Source organism: Haliotis rufescens, unplaced genomic scaffold (assembly GCF_023055435.1).
Source record: "Haliotis rufescens isolate VD_foot unplaced genomic scaffold, xgHalRufe1.0.p SCAF_12, whole genome shotgun sequence".
Lineage (NCBI taxonomy): Eukaryota > Metazoa > Mollusca > Gastropoda > Lepetellida > Haliotidae > Haliotis > Haliotis rufescens.
In genome coordinates this window covers 13374372-13393959 of record NW_025963802.1, presented here as the reverse complement: position 1 = coordinate 13393959, position 19588 = coordinate 13374372, and the positions used below count along the sequence as shown (strand labels likewise).

At 38.3% G+C, this 19588-nt stretch overlaps 1 protein-coding gene across 10 annotated transcripts in view; it reads left to right on the top strand.

Annotated features, from left to right (window-relative positions):
* LOC124142022 (nucleolysin TIAR-like) overlaps window positions 1-19588 on the top strand; it is a 224825-nt gene that overhangs the window by 167212 nt on the left and 38025 nt on the right. For all 10 annotated transcript variants that reach the window (XM_046510251.2, XM_046510253.1, XM_046510249.1 and 7 more), the window contains one exon: window positions 16612-16687. In XM_046510251.2, coding sequence (XP_046366207.1) covers window positions 16612-16687 — 76 coding nt within the window. The remainder of the gene's footprint in view (window positions 1-16611; window positions 16688-19588) is intronic.

Below are 19588 nucleotides of genomic sequence, written 5' to 3'. Positions count from 1 at the left end.
ATAATAGTCAGAATTGAGAAACCAGTTATCAAAATAAACAGTGCAAATTGAAATTCACCAACAATGAGAAAATAATTTATTTAAATTGAACATGTTTCATGGTCTCTTTCTCATCTACTTCCTCTCAGTAGGACAATGGAAACTGCTGGATAATGTATGTTGGAAGTGTTTTGATCAATGCTTCAAGTCGAGAACCAGATATTAAATAGCTTCATGCTGTGGAGGGAACATCTGGATGCAAATTGGACACGACTGTTGACCAACGGTGCATATGTTGGGAATATTTAATAATGCGGAAAAACATGAATTATACCCAAAAAATAAACATACTGTACTTTAGAAGTGATTGTTTTCACTTATAAAATCAATTTATTCACCATTTTAGGTTTCCTGTTAAATTTATGTTTTTTAACCTTTTGAAGTTAATCCTTGAAGAAGAATTATTCCTGCATAGACATTTGACATTTGAATTAAACCTGAATTAAATTGATTAAATTTGCTTTCATCGCATCATGGTAGTTTAAACTAGAAAATACATACTTTTGTAAATGGAGATTATATTTCATTTACTGGATCAATCTGTTTTGGCAACATCTTTACAAAAACAGTCATTGGATAATGATTGAAGCACATTAGTAAAATGATAATGTTAATCCTTGCCTGTTTTGGGCTTGTACTAATCCAAAACGATTTGGTCACATCAAGGGGCGGAGATCTTTGCCTCTGGGAATTGTCAAGGAGTTTAGTTGGTATTTACAATGCAGTCTGGCAGATACCAAGTTTGTGATACCTGTGGTTGGGCCTGTCTGTGTGTATGTGTCCCTTGATAGCTCGTCATCAGACATGCAAATTGGTGTACATTGACAGTAATGCTACGAGATTCTTTCAGCATTCAACTAATTCCTTTACAAAGATTATCATTTCCAGAAGGGGGCGGCAAAGACACTGCCAATTAGGGTATTTGGTTACCAAAATAGTCAACCTTATTGTTTTTTTATGAGAACGGGGAACTGAGTCAGATTGTCTTGATCTCAGGGGCAGGAAAGGAATTTTTCCAACATTATCTATCATGGTTAGTTAAGGACAGTGTGCAATGTTAAAGATATTATTAAGACGCCTAGTGTATTAACACCCGAAGATAGTGACACCTAAATTGTTGTGATTCCCATCATTCAGCTACAATGCATCTACAATGCCCATTTAACTCGGGTGATGACGGGTAGAGATATGAAGCTGATTTCCATAAACGCCTGACTGCTCAAAGTGCTTTTTGGTTGGTTGTTTGTTTGTTGTTTAATGCTGCAATATTCCAGCTGTTTAATGGTGGCATGTAAATAATCAAAGTTAGTACCAGATGAACCAGGGATTGATATTATGAGCATGTTCCACATTGTCCAGATATGATAACACAGTCACCAAACCTGACCATCCAATCCATTAAGTTGCATTTTACAACAAGCATAGGTTGCTTGGGACCAATTCAAACCTGGAATTCCTACCTGATGTTGGTGGGTGCTTATTGAAGACTACCTACTTATTTGAGTTGGGTTTAACTAGGCTGTGTTTCTGAATACCAAGATTATAAAACTGAATTTAAAGACTATATAGAATTTATTGTTCCCAGGTATAGTTGTGGCTTTGAAGAAGAATTGAAATTTTCTTCAAAAGTTCAGTATACTGTCTGTATATGACCGTAGATAAGCCGAATATTGAAGACCAGAAAAATGATTCTGTTGAATAATATACACTGAATACTGTACCAATTTATAAGATGAGCAAACATCTCATAATCACATTATGCTTCTTTGTGGGATTCCCGACATGAGTACAATGTGTGAAGCCCATTTCTGGTGTCCCTGTCGTGATATTGCTGGAATATTGCTAAAAGCGGCGTAAAACCATACTCACTCTTTGTGGCATTTATGTCATTGAAGTTGCTAGATTTTGCACAAATTTCCTATCTTGAACATGTATACTTAGGAATCCATGAAAGAATATACATTTAACAAGATCAATCCTCAGAGATTCAAACAAGAAAATTGGGGGGGATGTTGGGGGACCTCCCTTTATTACTAGTTAGTGAGGTTTGACATTGCTATCATTATTATCTACTTTGATTAGTCTTCAAACATTGAACCTATTTTTGGAGCTGAACCCTGTCTTTGGTGTGACGAGCAAACACTTTACCCATGGGGCCATTAGTATATCCCATATGACTCCATTATCAAGTACAGCATGTATTGCAAAGGTGAAGACCAAATTACTGTGTCTGAAAGGAAGGAATTGTTCCATAAGACTCCCATGCACCTTGTGACTACCACTAGTCTTTGTCACACACAAGTTTGCAGGAAATTTAATTAAAGTTGATAGAAAGGGGAGTCTATATAATAGACATTAAGAGCTCTAAAGGCAGGGGTCATTTATCCTGAAAATCGCACTTTATAATTCTCTTAGAAATTGCTGCAAATAAAATGAAAATTATTCCTGATCGTTCCCTTGAGACTTAAAGGATGTTTTTCGAGATCCCAAAGCTCGATTATGACCAAAATTGCAGATACCTTTTCCATAGACCAGGGAGTTGGCAACAAGTGACATGAGTTTGTTCTTTTGTGTGGATTTAATTGTAGTCCGAGCATAATCAATTTCGGTGCCCAGGGTGTCATAATTTCAGACCACTCGGTAGACTAGTTCAGCACAAGGGAAATAAAAGTTTGATGAGAATGCGATGTATTCCCAAGACTTGCGCGATCTTTGCTTTTAGCTGATGAGCGCCGATCCTCCAAACTTTCTCGGGGGGTTCCGCTATGTTCCTGGAAATAGACTTGCCATTGATTTTTAGTGGGGAAGGGACCACTGGTAATCAGGATAATATTTAAGCCAAGCATGTGCACATTACCAAGAAATACACTGAGCGTAGGGCTTACAGTTCAAGTGGTTGCAGCACCCGTGTTCTGAGTTGGGATACCTTGCAAGATGATGATGACCTTGGGCTGGCAAAGGTGATGTCCTACATACTGTAACCAGATCATGTCTTCCCACAGAGGCAAATCATCTCCAACTCTTGTCTCCAGCATTAAGCAATTTCCTTGCTGTTAATCTCTGTCCATGACACAGTGTAGAGATAATGGGGTACATCAAAGGAAGTAAATGTTCCCTGTGCACATATGTCGGACGGCAGCACTATTTTCATATTTTGAGAACCTCTCATGAATTATTTTTTTCATTGGAGTCCATTTCTTGAACGGGGACAAAATTACAGCAAATAGCAGCCCCAGTTAGTGTATAAATAACATATCCCACCTTAGCAGAATGTATCGATTTGCTGAATTTTACTGTATGTTACTGTATATTACTGTATATTACTGTATATTACCGATGGTCTTGGTGAACATACAATGTGTTCCAAGTATTGATTGGGAATTTAGCCTTTGCTGTACCGAAAGGATATGAATTCTGTTTTAGGAAAAGTGAGATAGTTATATTAGGATGAAAAAATGGATGAACATTTGGTTCTCAGATGGTGATATTTTCAAAATGGGCAGTTATCAAAATTAAAATAGTTATGTTGTTTTTTTAAAGAGCATAATTTATTTTTTTTGGTCTCAATGCAGAATGTGTGGATTCTAGGGTACAGTTGTTCCCTAATAACCTATGACCAACTTGGATCAGTGGTCAGGCTCTCTAACTATTGTGGCATCGTGATGATGTGGATCTATGCTCATGCTTTCAATGATTGGCTGGCCTCATCCACTCTTCATTAGATAAAGGCATTGGAATAAAACTAGAATATTGCTGACTGCATCATTAAACAACAATCAATTAAACTCAATTAAAGCCTGAGTAAAGGCTCCCATATACAAGATGTCTTGTTCGTTCTTTCAGCATTAAATCAACCAAAGATTACGAGATGTACTGAGAGACCCATGCATCAGTGTTGTAAAATGACATTCTAATGTGCTACTCAAGAAAAGTTAAGGATCACCAGATATTTTCTTATTACTGTAAGTAATCTGTCATGCCATGACAGATATACCGTATTCAAATAAAAAACGCCCAGGGTGCTCTCAAAATTAGAAATAGGGGGCTCTTATTAGAATATTATTTTGGTGGGGAAAAAACAGAGTTGAAAGATAAATTTTGTGGTTTATGCTTACAGTCTGAAATATTTATATACGAGAGATACATTTTTCCAGAATTTAATTGCCCATAATTAAGGGTGCATATAAGACACGAGTGCGTATTATACGCGAATAACTAAGTGTTGTGTACATTGATCAATCGGAAGGGGTGCTAATTGGAATTTTTCACTAGCCAATATATTAGCAAATATCGCCGTGGGCGCTTATTACGTCGGTAGTATATATGGTAATATGAAAGAATCAGGTGGTCCTTAACTGGTTTTGATAGTATATTTACTGCCAACTTACAAAATACACTCTTCGCACATGGCCCAGCTCCACAAACACCTGCTTTGACTGCCGTAACTCACAGCTCTGACTTGCGACTGTCGTAGCAAAGACAACTTGGTGGAATTCACCAAGTGTTGTTAAGGAACTCTAAGTATAATAAGCAGCTACAGATTACACCCTGAGGTTTTACCATCAAATGACTGAGATACTTATAAGGGCAGTTGAATAGCCTGATTGTTATAGTTTTGAATCCTCACGCCAAAACCTGGGTTTGAAGCCTATTTTTAGTGTCCCATGCTGTGTGATGTGGCTGGAATAATGCTAAGAGTTGCTTTCAACCCAATTCACTCTCACTCACTCACTCACTCTCAGTGAGGTGTTGGGGCGGTCGGGTAGCCTAGTGGTTAAAGCGTTCGCTCGTCACGCCGAAGACCCGGGTTCGATTCCCGACATGGGTACAATGTGTGAAGCCCATTTCTGGTGTCCCCCGCCGTAATATTGCTGGAATATTGCTAAAAGCGGCGTAAAACCATACTCACTCACTCACTCACTCACTCACTCACTCAGTGAGGTGTTAATGATTATTTCCTGACTTAACAGATTTCCCCAGCGTGAACTGGCCCTGTCTACTACCAACCCCAAAAGCGCTACTTTGTTCCCGCGGCCATGTATGCCTTTCACTCCTTTTCTTTTTTCCATATATTCTTTATTATTCCTCTTTTCAATTTTAGTGTTTTTTGAAAATGTATATACATCATTTAAGTTAACTTTTTTTCCAATTTCCTATTTTTTGTTATTTTACCGAATATTTATGGCTGACATTAAGAAAAACTTAAACTTTGGAAATCAATTCTGAATATTTGAATAAAACTTTATTATGTTTTGATTGCTGGAAAATAAAAATCCTGACTGGAGCTTTTAATGTCAGCCATTCCACTTCTTATTTTGTAAAACTTTGATACATAAGACTTGGCTCAGAGGCTTGAGAGGCTGTAATTATGAGACACATTAATTCAGTTCAACCCTCACACATTGAGCTGAGTCTGTGTTCACTTAGAAAAAACATTCTTTCTTCAGTCTATGTCACTAACAAACACCAAATTCTCTTAATTTTCTTCTTTAGATCTATAGATCTAGTAATTATTGCTACTAAGAAGGTCAAAATTTTATTGCAACTCTTTTCCATTGCCAGTGGGAATTGCAACACTGCTTTCTAACTTGGTAGTAGGCGTAAGGTATTCTCAGTGGAGTTCTGCGTTCTGTGTTCAAGATATTCCTGCAACGATTGCAAATGGAATGCGTCTTCTTTCCCGTCATAATCAATTGGTCGACTGATGAGATTGCTGATTGGTAGGAATGAAATGGAAAGTTTTGTTTTTCATAAGGATTCCTAGTTTGGAAGTATTGCCTGTAGATATATCATAACTGAACAGACAATACGTATAAGTTTATTGAATTTTTCCTAGTTTTTATTACCAGCCTCCAACAGGAACAATATAAGTACGACTTTGCGTACATAAAAAATAACACTCATTGTCAAGGAATGACATTATGTTACCCTTTAAAACTGAAAGTTGTCACAATCACTTCAAAAAGTGACTTGAAGTTGTGCAAATAGGCCACAAGTTCAGGCCTCTTAACAAAAGAAACTATTCTTTGAAAAACAGTTCACCTTAAGATTTCACAACTAACCTACTGATAGAGGTGAAACAGGATGTAGAGAGTGTGTCAGGTTTCGTCCATTGAGTCCATTGAGTCCATTTTGTTCGTCAGCATAAAACACATCAAGCCTCGATGCTGACATCAGACTTGTCAGAATCATGAGCGAGAGAAGAAACAAATTTGGGTAATTCTTCCCATGGGGGTCTTTGAATAACCAGCATTGATAGAAATGACTTCCCATCCCTAACGTGATGCAGTGTTTTTACTGATCGCCACCTCTTTTTCACACACATAGCTTACAGTTCCGAATGGCTGATAAGTTCCTCGGAGACATTGTTGCATGATTTGGTCATATTTTTCTTGGCAATATGATGCGGGTTCCGGAAGCACAAAGGCCAGTCGAACCTCAATATTCCCTCATGGTAGATGAAGTCGCCTTGTCTTGTGAAGGACCACTTACGTTGCGGCACAGCATGCTGCGAGAGTGCTTGCCAACCTCCGTGTGTCGAATTCAAATTTGTTTTTGAGTGCCTTCAGTGTCAGACGATTGATGCAATATAAAATCAGGATGAACTTGTCCTGTGAATAGTCTTGTTTCTACTAACATTTTTTTTAGCAATTTGTCATTTTTTCATATTTTATTTTTTTAAAGTATTTGCATTGCCAAAATCCTACTTTGCTCAAATTTAACACTCAACTTAAATTGGATATATATTTTACTTCTTCTTTGATTCTATTTGGGTAGATTATGTTTGACTAAATCAAAATACTTTTTGTATCACAGTTGACTTTTCAAATTTGATATATTATGCTCTTTCTTTTAACGGGCGGTTTGATTAGCGTAGTGATTAAAGCATTCGCTCGTCATGCTGAAGGTCCAGGTTCAATTCCCCACATGGGTACAATGTGTGAAGCCCATTTCTGGTGTCCCTGCCATGATTTTGCTGTAAAAGCAGTATTGCTTAAAATAGGGTAAAACCATAGTCACTCACTCTTTCTTTTGCGTTTATTCATATTTGGTAGATCTAAACAATTTTCCATGAAACTGAAGGGGACGTGGACTTTAGACCATGTGTAGGTTTATCAAGAGGACATTTCTTTTACTGGGTCATATTAATATCTACTCTCTTTCCAATCAATGTTGTCACTATCTTCAGACAAGTCAGCATGTTTTCTTTAATATTTCAATATTTAAGATTACTAACACATTTTATTTTATCACTTTTTGATTGTTTTTGAAAAGAAAAACTTGTATGTGTCATGTATTTTAATTGTTTCTATATTGACAACTAAATGGTTTCGTTAAAGGTTGGTATTCTCCAAGTTGAATACACAAGGTCACCATGCTTTGAATGGATTCTCTTTCTCAGTATATTGTGATGCATTGTTAATATCAGTGTCAGTAGCTTTTGGTTGAAATATTGTATAAAACCTTAATCTATGACTTAAGTTTACTATTTTGCAAAGTCAGTTTCACAATACCTGTGATAGTTCATATTAAACAGTGTTTGGGTTTGTTCAGATGGTGGATGAAGATATATTTGCAAAATAGTCTTGTTTATCAATCACCTCCCAAAACCCCACTCCTCCACCCCCACCCCCACCCCCACCATAGACCTGTGAAGTGGGTTTAAGATGTCCCAATGATCACACATTTAAAGGGATAGATCGGTGAAGTGGGTTTAAGGTGTCCCAATGATCACACATTTAAAGGGATAGATCGGTGAAGCGGGTTCCCAATTAAAGATGAGGTTAAAGGGTACTGGGTGGTAGACGGGCAAGGGGGACAACTCTTAAATTTTCCTATGTTGAGCTACAATTGTTGAAACACAGCAATCACTGGCCTCTGTTACATACAGCTGGTGCTGATGCAGGACTACCACTCACTCCACATACAGTACAAACGGTTAATACATTCATTCTCAAATTATTTTCATGTCCATACATTTCTGAAAATGGCAAGAAACATGGTTCACTCACTCACTTCACTTTCTGGTAAAGCAATGATATTTTGATCCTTTGCCAGTTCAGCAGCTGGCATCCAAAGCAAATGAGTTCTTGCTACAGGATGAAATCTGAACTTACGACCCAGTAGAAAACAACCCATCCAAGAGGTTGGAATAAAAGGGATGATGTCTTTGCAAGTATGTCTGTGATTGACAAGCTAAGTACTGTCATTATGTTCCTGAAGACAAAAAATAGCGAGCAAGAGGATGAAAACGGAGTGTTTGGTAGCAGTAGACTTAGATGATATTTTTATTGAGTCTTCTCAGATACTAACCAGCTGCAGATCTGGCGCTAGGCAAGAGAACACTTAGACAGGGAATTTGTCAGATTCTTGACTGACATGTGCCAGCCCCTTTCTCCTTTGAAGTTTGTGGTTTCAATGAAATGCCATATTGCTATATATATAAATTCATTGAAACAGGATCACTTGTGAGATTTGAGATTGTATCTTCTTTTTGGTCGGTTACCCTATAGTTAGTTCAATCGCTTGTCACACAAGACATGTGATTTCCAACCCTCTGTTGCTTCAGTATTGCTGAACATGGCACACGCCTTCAAAATTACTTCTTCCTCTTCAAATTTTTAGACTTGTTTTCTCCCTTGCAATGATCATATTACAAAGCTAATCCATCTGAAAGATCACAGAGTCTAAGAGCAAGGAGACAATACAAGGAATGTCTCTTCTTAATCATTGTAAACTTAAATATGGTATATGATTAATTTTTGCAATTATTCAGAAAACCGGCTGTAGTTTCGAGAATCTGTAAAGAAATCTACCAAATAAAATGACTTATGAATGGCTTATTGAGCTCTGGTTAATGTGAAAATGTGTTGAAAAGTCCTGGTTTTAAGAGTTATTTACAAAAACAAGTTAAACTTGCCTTTCAAAGGTTTATTAACGATATTGATGCACCATGCAAGCAGTTCAGAAGTACTCCAGGCATACATAGGAGCAGCTTACTTGTTCTATACTTAGAAATTCTGAATTGACAAGATGGTTTTCTGGTGTGTTTTTTTATCCCTTTCAGTTTTTAGAGCAAGTTTGTGCACTTTGCGCAGAAGTTTCTACACGCAATACAAGAAAATTATTATCGTTAACTTCCAATATTTTTCCTTTCAAAGTGTAAGGAATTTCATTACAACAAATTGTTCCCTCAGGTGACACATTTTGAAAGAGGATCAGTTCAAACTTAAAAAATGTATGCATAGATCATTTTTAGTTTTTGGCCAAATTTAATTAAGTTTAAGTAGCCGAATGGTTGCGAATTATTTACAAAAAGCAATGAACAAAAGCAGGCCTGAGTGATGGCTTCCTCATTTCATACAGGTTTGCAGTCCTCAATCTATAAAATTTGGCTTGTGCTGCCTTGTCATTGAACCTAAAGGAATGGTTGATTTCGACCCCTTCCAACAACTGATTGTTGCAAATTTGAGTTGGCTCCATATTCTTGGTCGAGATGAATAGCTGACGATAAAACAGTGTGAAAATCATATTTTATTTCATGTATGAATGATTGATATGCACGAGTGTGAATTTCAGCTCTTTCATCGATAGAGTATGGCTGATGTTATCAAATTTGCTACGAGTCTGTGAGGGAGCAGTGAATATGATTGGAAAAAAATATTTTAATCGAGCAACATGAACGAAACAGGAAAAACTAATCTCCTACCATTCAATATGGTATCGTATCTTTAAAGAAATGGTTTTGGTTGTATTGATGGCTTGCATTTTATATGTCTCCTGTCTTTGTGGTCTGGTGTATTGGGACAATGGTTGCTGACAAGTTAAAAAAGAGTTAGGCCAGTGATCGTGTTTGTCAGCCTTGGCACACAGGAGTCTCTACACTTCATAAAACCAGGGCAAGTCATGGCAGATACTTTTTCCATTGAGCCATAATTTGAAGGATTTAATCAAATGAATTTCCAAAGGGGTATTTTTGCCTTACTTGTCCAAGGAAATTGGATTTTTTTGGCGATAAAAATGACTAGATGTGATCAGTTTTGCATGAGATTCTTAGACAAGACAGCTTTGAAGCGTTATCAGATGAAAGTAAACAGTAATTTGATGTGATTGTAGTAACAATTAAAATAACATTTCGTCATGTTCCCAGTTGATAAAAAACATCTTGTTCATACAAAACTGTACACAAAGAAAACACATTTTTCTTGACATATGAGCCAGTGTGCTTAGATCCCAAATATGTTGTGACCATTTGGAAGCAATATCACACTTGTCATTTGGTGTCGAGCATTTTCAATACCGTATGAAAGAGGAAAACGTGTTGTGTTTTTGTCCAAATGTTATTTGAGTGGATAGAGGCAGGTCCATCGGGAAGCTGAAATATGTCCACATCATTTAGCAATATGAAATGAAATTTACTTGATTTCTTGTGGGAAATGAATATAGATGCATCCAGAAGCCATCTCTAATAAATGGAACCAGCTGTCAGTTCAGTATGAATATTTGATAAGATACAGCAAAACTGCATATTTGGCTGTTGGTTGTCCTAGAGGCTTTCTATTGGCAAACGTTTCTCGGTGATAGTAGTTATCCATTTGTGAAGTAATGCTAAGTTATTGCTGTTTTTACTGAAAATTATTACTTGGAAATTCATAACAGAAAAATGAAAAGTGAGATTATGAAAAAGTTGGTTAGAATAGATCTTCAGCAAGCATGCTTGCCATAAAAGGTGACTGCTTGACGTTAGAGGCGACTAACGGGTTTGGGTGGTCAGGCTCCCTGTCTTGGTTGATGCATGTCATCGTATCCAAATGCATGGATCGATCCTCTTGATGTCAATCACTGGATTGTCTGGTCCAGAATTGATTATTTACAGACCACCATTATATAGCTGGAATGTTGCTGAGTGTGGTGTTAAACAACAAACAAACAAAAAACGTGTTAGATTATCCCTGTAATAAGTTGAGTCGTTTATTATCCACTACAGTCCCACTGATCCCACAATATCCGCTTGAATACATCAATGCCCTCAAGGAGAAGGAACTTGTGTGGCTGTAGCATTCTTTTCCAAAAGGTAATAATGCTTGAATCTTCAAAGGTTCAATGCTTCGTTTTATTTGGATCAAGGCATAGACTAAAAGGGTTGAGAGTGAGTGAGTGAGTTGGGTTTAATGCTGCTTCTAACAGTATTCCAGTTAAATCAGGGCATGTCAGCTTAACATGGGAGGAAAACCTGAAGTGATGCAGGTGTCAGACGTTCACCACTTCGGTGAACCCACGAGCAGGGGTATGGTGCTGACAAACCGAGAAACATATTTTGGGTGAACCAGGCGTTAAACCCACAATTATAGGTTTCTGGCATTCCCAAGGAACTTAACTCTGCACAGAGAATTGTTGCGCCTCAGACAACTGGGGATAAGGGTTTAGAAGATGTACTCCTGGTTATGTATCATTGATAAACTGTTGTTATATGTCTATATAGTCTTATTCATCACCTGTACAAAATCTATCTGTTTGATGATGTTCTTTGACCCTTGTTTTCTTGCCATTGTAAGTCATTTTTGTTATCATTATTTGTGACTCTTTTGAAGCAAGTACAGAAAAGTTAATTTCAAATACGGAAGGGATTATTTTTAAGTAACATGAACAAGCTTTTGTATCTTGCTGCTCGTGCAGTAGGCGTTACGCTGAGAAAGGACAATCCACTGGGGACCCCATCTTGACAGCTTTTTTCAGGAGGTGTAGATTCTTGAACCAAAACTAGGAAAAGGAAATAAAAACAAAAGAAGATGAGAATTTGATGATGGATGGTGGAGTGTGTTACTGTCCTGCCCTTATTCATGAGACAATACAAGCAGGGCTATTGTTCCGCTAGTAACAGCTGGAAAAAGTATATGTAATCACAGAATACTCTTTTGATGTTAGGTTGTTTTACAGCAGGATGCGTTGGCGAATTGTGATGAATATTTCATCTCAATATTGCCTAACCATGGGGCAACAACTGCAGATTGAATCTTTGGGGTTTATTGGAACAAAACTCATGAAGTATTCACATTTGTATTCCTTGATGACAAAAAGTTGGGATAGTGTTTCTTGTCATGGAAAGTAGTTGGCAGTTGTTTCAAGGATAGTTGCTCGCTGCTGGGCTGTTGGACTTCATGGTGAATCATGTGTGGGACGCTGGAGGCTGTGGGTCGGAGTGCTATTCTCAGAAGGGACTCCTACTGCACTTACTGAGTGTACAGCTGTGCTCAGGCCCATCATCATATTACTGGGACCCAGTGAAGATCTGGGTTAGAATTTACCGACCGCCATCATATAACTGGAATATTGCGGAGTGCAGCGTTAAACAACAAACAAATGTTTTGGGGGCTCAAGGGTTACCGAACTATCTAAGGTGCCACACTTTGCTCTGCTGAGCTGCTACTCTTTGCGTGCAAGAAACCTATGATCGTGGGTGCTTGGCATGAAGAATGTTTTCACCCCACAGCTGTCCGTCCCCACTAGCAATATTCAGCTAAACAATTCATATCATTTCATAAATTGGTACTTACTGAACTATTAACACAACTCATCAACCATTTTTCCGTCAACGATAATGTATTGGCGGTGACTTGCAGTAACAATCATCAAAAAGGGACTTGTAAAGAAAAATTATAGCAGTGTGTTACTGTTCGTATAAATTTGCTCAGTGTATTCCAGAACATACATTTCGTATCATGACTCCTTTGTATGGTTAACCAAAGTTAACTCCTCGACTGTGCAATATGATGATTGAGAGCGATCAAGTTACCCTTATCAAAGCGACAGCATTTCAGATTCATCAGGGCACTAATTTCAGGGTCTAGATCAAGACGAGGAATGGCCACCAGACCATGGAGACAGGTCTATCTTTATTTGAAAGGAGTCCTCACCAGTGAGCCATAGTCCTGTAGCATAAAATTTGGTTTAATAAAGATATTACCAGAAAGAGAATACGTTAAGTCTATTTTCACACAAATTTGCCTATCAGTCAGCTTTTATCTTATTCCAAATCATTATCCCACCATCTTGGTGATTTTCATGCAACCATTTGTCTCTCAAGCTGCCTGCTATTAAAGCATTCCCTTATCAAACTGAAAACAGAGTTTGAATCCCCATGTGGGTACAATGTGCCCCTCCCTGTGTCCCAAACATGCAAAGGGTATGGAACCTCCCTCCCTCCCTCCTTCCAGAAGCATGCGCAAAGGTTAATGGGTGCACTCATCATCCAGACACTATCGGCTCCATCTGTATGCCATGTGACTGGTAGCAAAAGGGTCAGAGGTGGACCAGTCATCACTGCTGCAAATCACAATACAGATGCCTTCCTAAGTCATATCAAATCCCAAATTTGCCTTGATTATGATTCTTGGTTTGTCGACAACACATTTGTGCTCATAAACATCAAAGACCTGCACTGCTTCGGGCTTTCCTCCCACATTAAAACTATCATGCAGTGATATCACTGAAATACTGTTCAAAGCAGGATTGGACCTAACTTTCACTTGGGTCACCCTGGTGTATGAACAATCCTTGTACAAATCGGCACTAAATCCAACTCACTCACTCACTCAGCCAGCCCAGTCCAAAATCAATACTCCCATAGTGAGCCAAGCCTGGCATCACCAGACCCCAAGAGGACTTTGGATGCTTGGGAAGATGATGATCACGTTGTTATTTCTTTCAATTTGAAAACAAGATTTTGGAACCTCAGCATACTATCGATTCTTTCAGTGTTTAATCATTTACAGTCAAGCACAGTGTATTAGGAACCGACCAGACTCAAATCACCACATTCCTGAACAATAGAACGTCTTGTTCCCGAGACTGGAGGGCTTTGAGTCACATGATACATGCTACCTAATAGGAACAGATCACCTGAAGGAATGGCGGTCCGTATTTTCCTCTCCACAAACTTGGAAGACAATCTATCAACATTTTATCATATTCTGAATTAACCTAATGCCATTCAGATTTACTTTATAACTCGCGAAATATTGTTAAAAATTTGATTACAGAACTGAGCCGGAGCTGTAAAGTTTAACATCAATTCCATTTATGCAGTTTTCATATTGGCAATTACACTAAAAATATCGAAATAAGACACAGCACACTTTCATAAAGTCCAATCGAAGCTGAGCGGTTTTCGTCATTTATTATCTCCCGGTATTAATGCCTGCTGTCAGGGGCTCAGTCTGTAAGCCCGGGTTGATGTGCTGTCTTTGAGAAGTTTCCATTACACTTCTGGACGAGTGTTGCTCGGTGAAACCTTTTCATGTGACAGTGGAGGGGAAAATATGACATAACCTTGTATGATTGATCCTATTATGCTTCCTTGCCATGGCAGTTCGCTCTAGAACAATTCTTTTTATTTATATTTGATTCGGTTAGGCCCCTGCAAATTGTCTTTACACTCCGCCCGTCTTGAAAGGTGGTTGTAAAGTGGTGGGTTACTGCCGAGGCCGGGCAGGCCATTGTTGGGTGTTTATGGTCAACATGGAGAACTCACATCAGTGTTCACATGTTTCCGTTCACGTCGTCTCATTGTAGGTTCCGAAAAACGTTGGGATGTCTCCCATTGCATCAATATTACTCTTCAATTCGCCCAATCTGTTGTGATGGGGAACTGATTCACTTGAGTTGGTCTTATGTGGAAGAAGCATCTGGGGCTGATTGCCATCAGACTCTCAGTTTGTATTTCATTTACTGATCAATCCCTCCTAGTCCTGTGTTGAAAAAACATTTTTGCTGTTTCTTTCCGTATAAAAACAATTTTTTTATGGTTGAATTAAGAAATTATGTTTACAAAAAATGGCTTTGAAAAAGATTGTTGTTAAATTTCATGCCAGTGTAATTTTCTTGATGAGAGAACAAGACTAAAATAGAAACCAGTTGAATTTCTTTTTTTCGTAATTGCTCCTGTGGGTGATACTTGGTGTTTAGAAAACATAAGAAGATGGAAGAACGTTCACATCAAACTGATCCCATGGATTACCAAATGCCCTGCTGTTTAGCTATCAGGATTAAATCTCAAAATAAAGACTAAAACAGCATGAGGCCACTCAGCTACATGATTGTCCTACTTTTTTATGTATACCCCCTTCCTCTATTTTCAAAATGATGAACACAAATATCCCGTTAGTCTTAATACCCACCCGAGGTTATGATAATTCAGCCAACATAACTACAAATGTCATCACTGAGTGTTCAGTTCCACTGTGGCTGTTCTTGTAACTTAATTATCGAAGGAATGCTGGGTCCTTATCATGGCATGACAACCAGATATAAGTCATTTCCCTGTCGACCCTACTTTCTCATGGAAATCTGGTCTTATTCCAATTAACCCGCTATCTACATTGTATTAGAACTGCCTACAGCCCCATGATAGACATCGGAGCCCGAAATTACACATTATTACCTGAAACCAAGCTGGCCATGTGTTGTGAGATTTTCTCTGATATGATGTTGTTGAAATGTTGATATTATCACTGGTGGATGATACGCTTGTGTGGGGAGCCTACACATGCATTCCTTGGTCTTTAGAGATCAATCAATACATGGTCAACTCCAACTCTTGTTTATGGAGCTGATGCCGGGACGATAAGTTCCTCAAAAGGCAGCTTGTTCTTGGGCATAATTATTTATTCCTTTGTCAATTAGTTTTAGATGATTTCCCAAAATGTCGGATATTAGATATGAATTATGAGGGTGCATGGATGCTAAAAATAATCGTGAAAATCCGCATAAAACGGCTTTTCCCACGTCACAGCAAGAAGTGAAGGAGCCATGATTTATGATTGGGTGAAAGAAAATTGGATGGTAAATTTATTGGGGAGAATGTTCTAAATGTAGGTTTGAAAAAGTGTCATGCCTTATCCTTGAAATAAAATCCAATTTAAATGTTGTTTAGGGCAAATATTGTTCTGGTATTCACAGTCTGTTTCACATGTTGAAGCAGAAAAAGGTTGTATCAATTAGATTATTGTACCAAGATTGAATGTTTCTGGTAATGTCAATCTCTGCTGAGAGTTGAGGTGTCATTAGTAATGGTCAAATTTGACGGGACTACATAATTCCAAAAGATTTACTGTCAAATATGGTAATTTTTTGTGGCTGAAGTTGAAAAAGTTATTGTAAAATTCCAATAAGTCTACAGTCTACAGTATGCAAACTGCTCATGCAAACTACATGCCCTACAGAGGTCAAGGTTGTCTTGTCATAGTCAAATTCAGGAAAGGAGAACAAGTAAATCATCATTTATCCTAATGATAATTTGGGGAAAGTGTCAAAATACGAAATGTGGAGAATAAAGATATAGTATAATCCATAAATGAATTCATCCAATCTTGAACAAGGGAACGTTGGGTAACCCACACTAGTAAAGGGATATTGAAACTTGTGTTACCTATAAGGACAGGATGGGGAATATGACAGGAAGTTTCCATAGTTGTTGAAGCAGTGTATCATTCCTTGATCAAATTGTCTTTTTACATGTTTCTACCATGGAAAAATAGCACATGAAAAAACGTTATATCCTATTTTGTCTTTCAGAGATTGCAAGATCATCAGAGACCCACAAACTATGAAATCCAAAGGCTATGGCTTCGTCTCATTCGTAAACAAAGTGGTAAGTACATTTTACTCCCTATGTCAAGGATGATGAGATTCCACTTATTTCAAGACCATCTCCATGGTGTAGTGTAGTGGATAGAGTGGATAGGGTTTGGTCCCCAGCTGCGACATACCAAAAGTTGTTAAAAGATGGTACTTGTTACCCTGCCTGGAGCTCGGCATTAAGGGGCTAAAACAAGAACTGGTCGGCACAGAGTCTGTATGGGATATATATCATTAACTTTGGCATGGTATCTCAGTGCGCTAGCATTATGAATCCAGCATTAGTCCAGACTAGTACAAGCAGCCACATACAAATACATAGACACATACATCTGTGCGTGCTTGTTGCTATGTAAGGGTGCAATAAACTTGAACAAGACGTTAAGCCCCATTCCACCTCCCCTCCACCTATTTCCTGGGATTTGGAAGCCAGCTGGGATGTGTCCCTGCATCAGTGTAATCCTCCCTGGGCCCCAGACCAAGGGCTGTGTGCAGATGTAAGCTAGTGTAATCCCTGACTGGGGTGATGAAGATTCATTACGTAGAAGTGATCATGGACCTTTACAGTTTGGACAGCCGCTTAGGTTGTGGGCACAAAAATAGGTCACCAAGCACCCAATGCTTCTACAATCTTGGGGAAGATGCATCCTCAGTTAGTGGGGACTGTTTTCTCGTTTGTCACGTGACTATATAATGTCTGGATCAAACCTTTAGTTGAAGATGATTGTCATTGGCAGATTGTTGGTATTTTAGCAGTAGAAACTAACAGTTTTAGTCCCCTAGGCCTTACACTGATAACATATAGCAAACCCCTTAAAAATGGCAAATTTCTACAAGTTTTTTTGGTTTGGTTTGGTTTGGTTTGGTTTGTTGTTTTACGCCGCACTCAGCAATATTCCAGCTATATGACGGCAGTCTGTAAAAGATCGAGTCAGGACCAGACAATCAGAGATTGATATCATGAGCATCGATCCACGCCATTGGGATCAATGACATGCGGCAAGCATGGGTTGCTGAAGACCTATTCTACCCCGGATCTTCAAGGGTCTTCCTTATGATATTGGCCAGTTTGGCAGGACTACAGGACTAGTGCCAATTTTAATGCTGCATTTGTGACAGAAATGCACATGTTGAATGATATCTTTGGTGTACATGTTAGAGTTAGGCCACAGCACCCTGTACTGACTGTAAGAGGTGACCAAATTGGTTGTGTGGTTAGGCTCAATGACAGTGTTGAAAGGTTGTCATCGTACCTCAGCGTGGACTGTTGCCCATAATATCAATCATTGGATTGTCTGGTCCTGATTAGATAATGAACAGGCTGCGGGAATAATGCCTTGTGCATCGTTAAACAAACGAAACATGTTCCATCATGGCCACATGGTCACATGGCGCTGCTAAGTATGTTCTAGTGCCTCAATTTACTGACTTGCCTCTTGAAGACCCTCTATATTCATAGTCAGAGTGTTTTTGTTTTTAAAAGATAAGAGAAGGGATATAAATTAATAAAATATCTGACTTCTTAAATATTTGTTTGTTTGTGGACCTGGCCATGGCCATTGTAACATGTATAAGGGAACAATGAAACATATAGGGAAATAAGCTTTACTGTCAGTACATTTGAAATAGTGTGCATACAAATTCAACACGTCAGAATTAGATGTTGAGATGTGTTTGTGTGCATCGTTTCCAGCACGTATTTGGTAGACAAGGCTGGCAACCCATGATAGCATATCATTTTACTGTGTCTAAAACGAAGTATTCCCTCTTTCATTTCCATCAGTATATATACCATAGATATATTCAGGAAATTTGTCTGATGTGCGAATGCATCTCATCCTGCCCTTGATCTGCGTCTTATGTATCCCGGTAAGAATGCATCAAGGAAGGCGCAGTTGTCAGGGAACTTCTGTGATCATGGAGTCCCAAGTTCTTCCCAATCATTAGAGAAATATCGGCAGGTTAAGCTAAGCTATGGATCTCATGCTGGATATTTGCAGACATTGTGGCGACCGGTGACCTCTTAATGAGCCTGCTAGGTCATGGTGGCTTTGTTCAGCAGAGTTGTACACACACAACTATTGCTATTACAACTCGCTTTACAACAATGGCTACCATATTTACATCAATTTTCCCATCAGGGTTGTAGATCATTGGAGAAGCCTTTTTATACGCCAATGGGTTCCAAATCGGTCAATTCATGGCATGATGTATTTGCCGTTGGAGTATTGAAATGTGGCCTACCAATCTCTTTCAAGAGATAATTCTTTATTCCTGGATTTGTGGATTGCTCCAAGGAATTTGACATCAGCATTTATGATTTTGTTTTCATCCCAATTTTATCAACAAGATTTTGTTTTGACCTTTGTGCAGGAGTACTTCTGAGTTAGAAAATAGAACTTGACCAATAGCCTTGACAAATATTCATACTGGTAAAAGTATCCATTTGTAGTAGAAAATGATAAAATTTGAAAAAAAATCAAAAATCTATAGATATATGTGTATATGTATATATATTTAGATATATTTAGACTCATCATCATCATCATCATCATCATCATAAAGTATAGTGGCTAAATTGAGATGTTTCAGACCCTGCTTCAGTCCATTGATTTTGATATACCGGTATATTTCTTCATGGGTAAGGGTACAGCACAATTTATTCCAAAGTGAAATTGAATTGAGACTCCACCAGTATCTAGAACTTCTCAGAGGCCAATATTAGGAACAAAATCTGCAGCAAATCGGTACCAATTCCAAAATTACACTCAAATATTCCGGCTGTAAGACGGCAATCTGTCAGACAATCCAGTGATAACACTGGCATCGATCCACACAACTGACATGCAATCAACAAAGTCACTTAACCTGACCATTCGATTCGTTTAGTCTCCTATGATAGGCATGTGTTGGT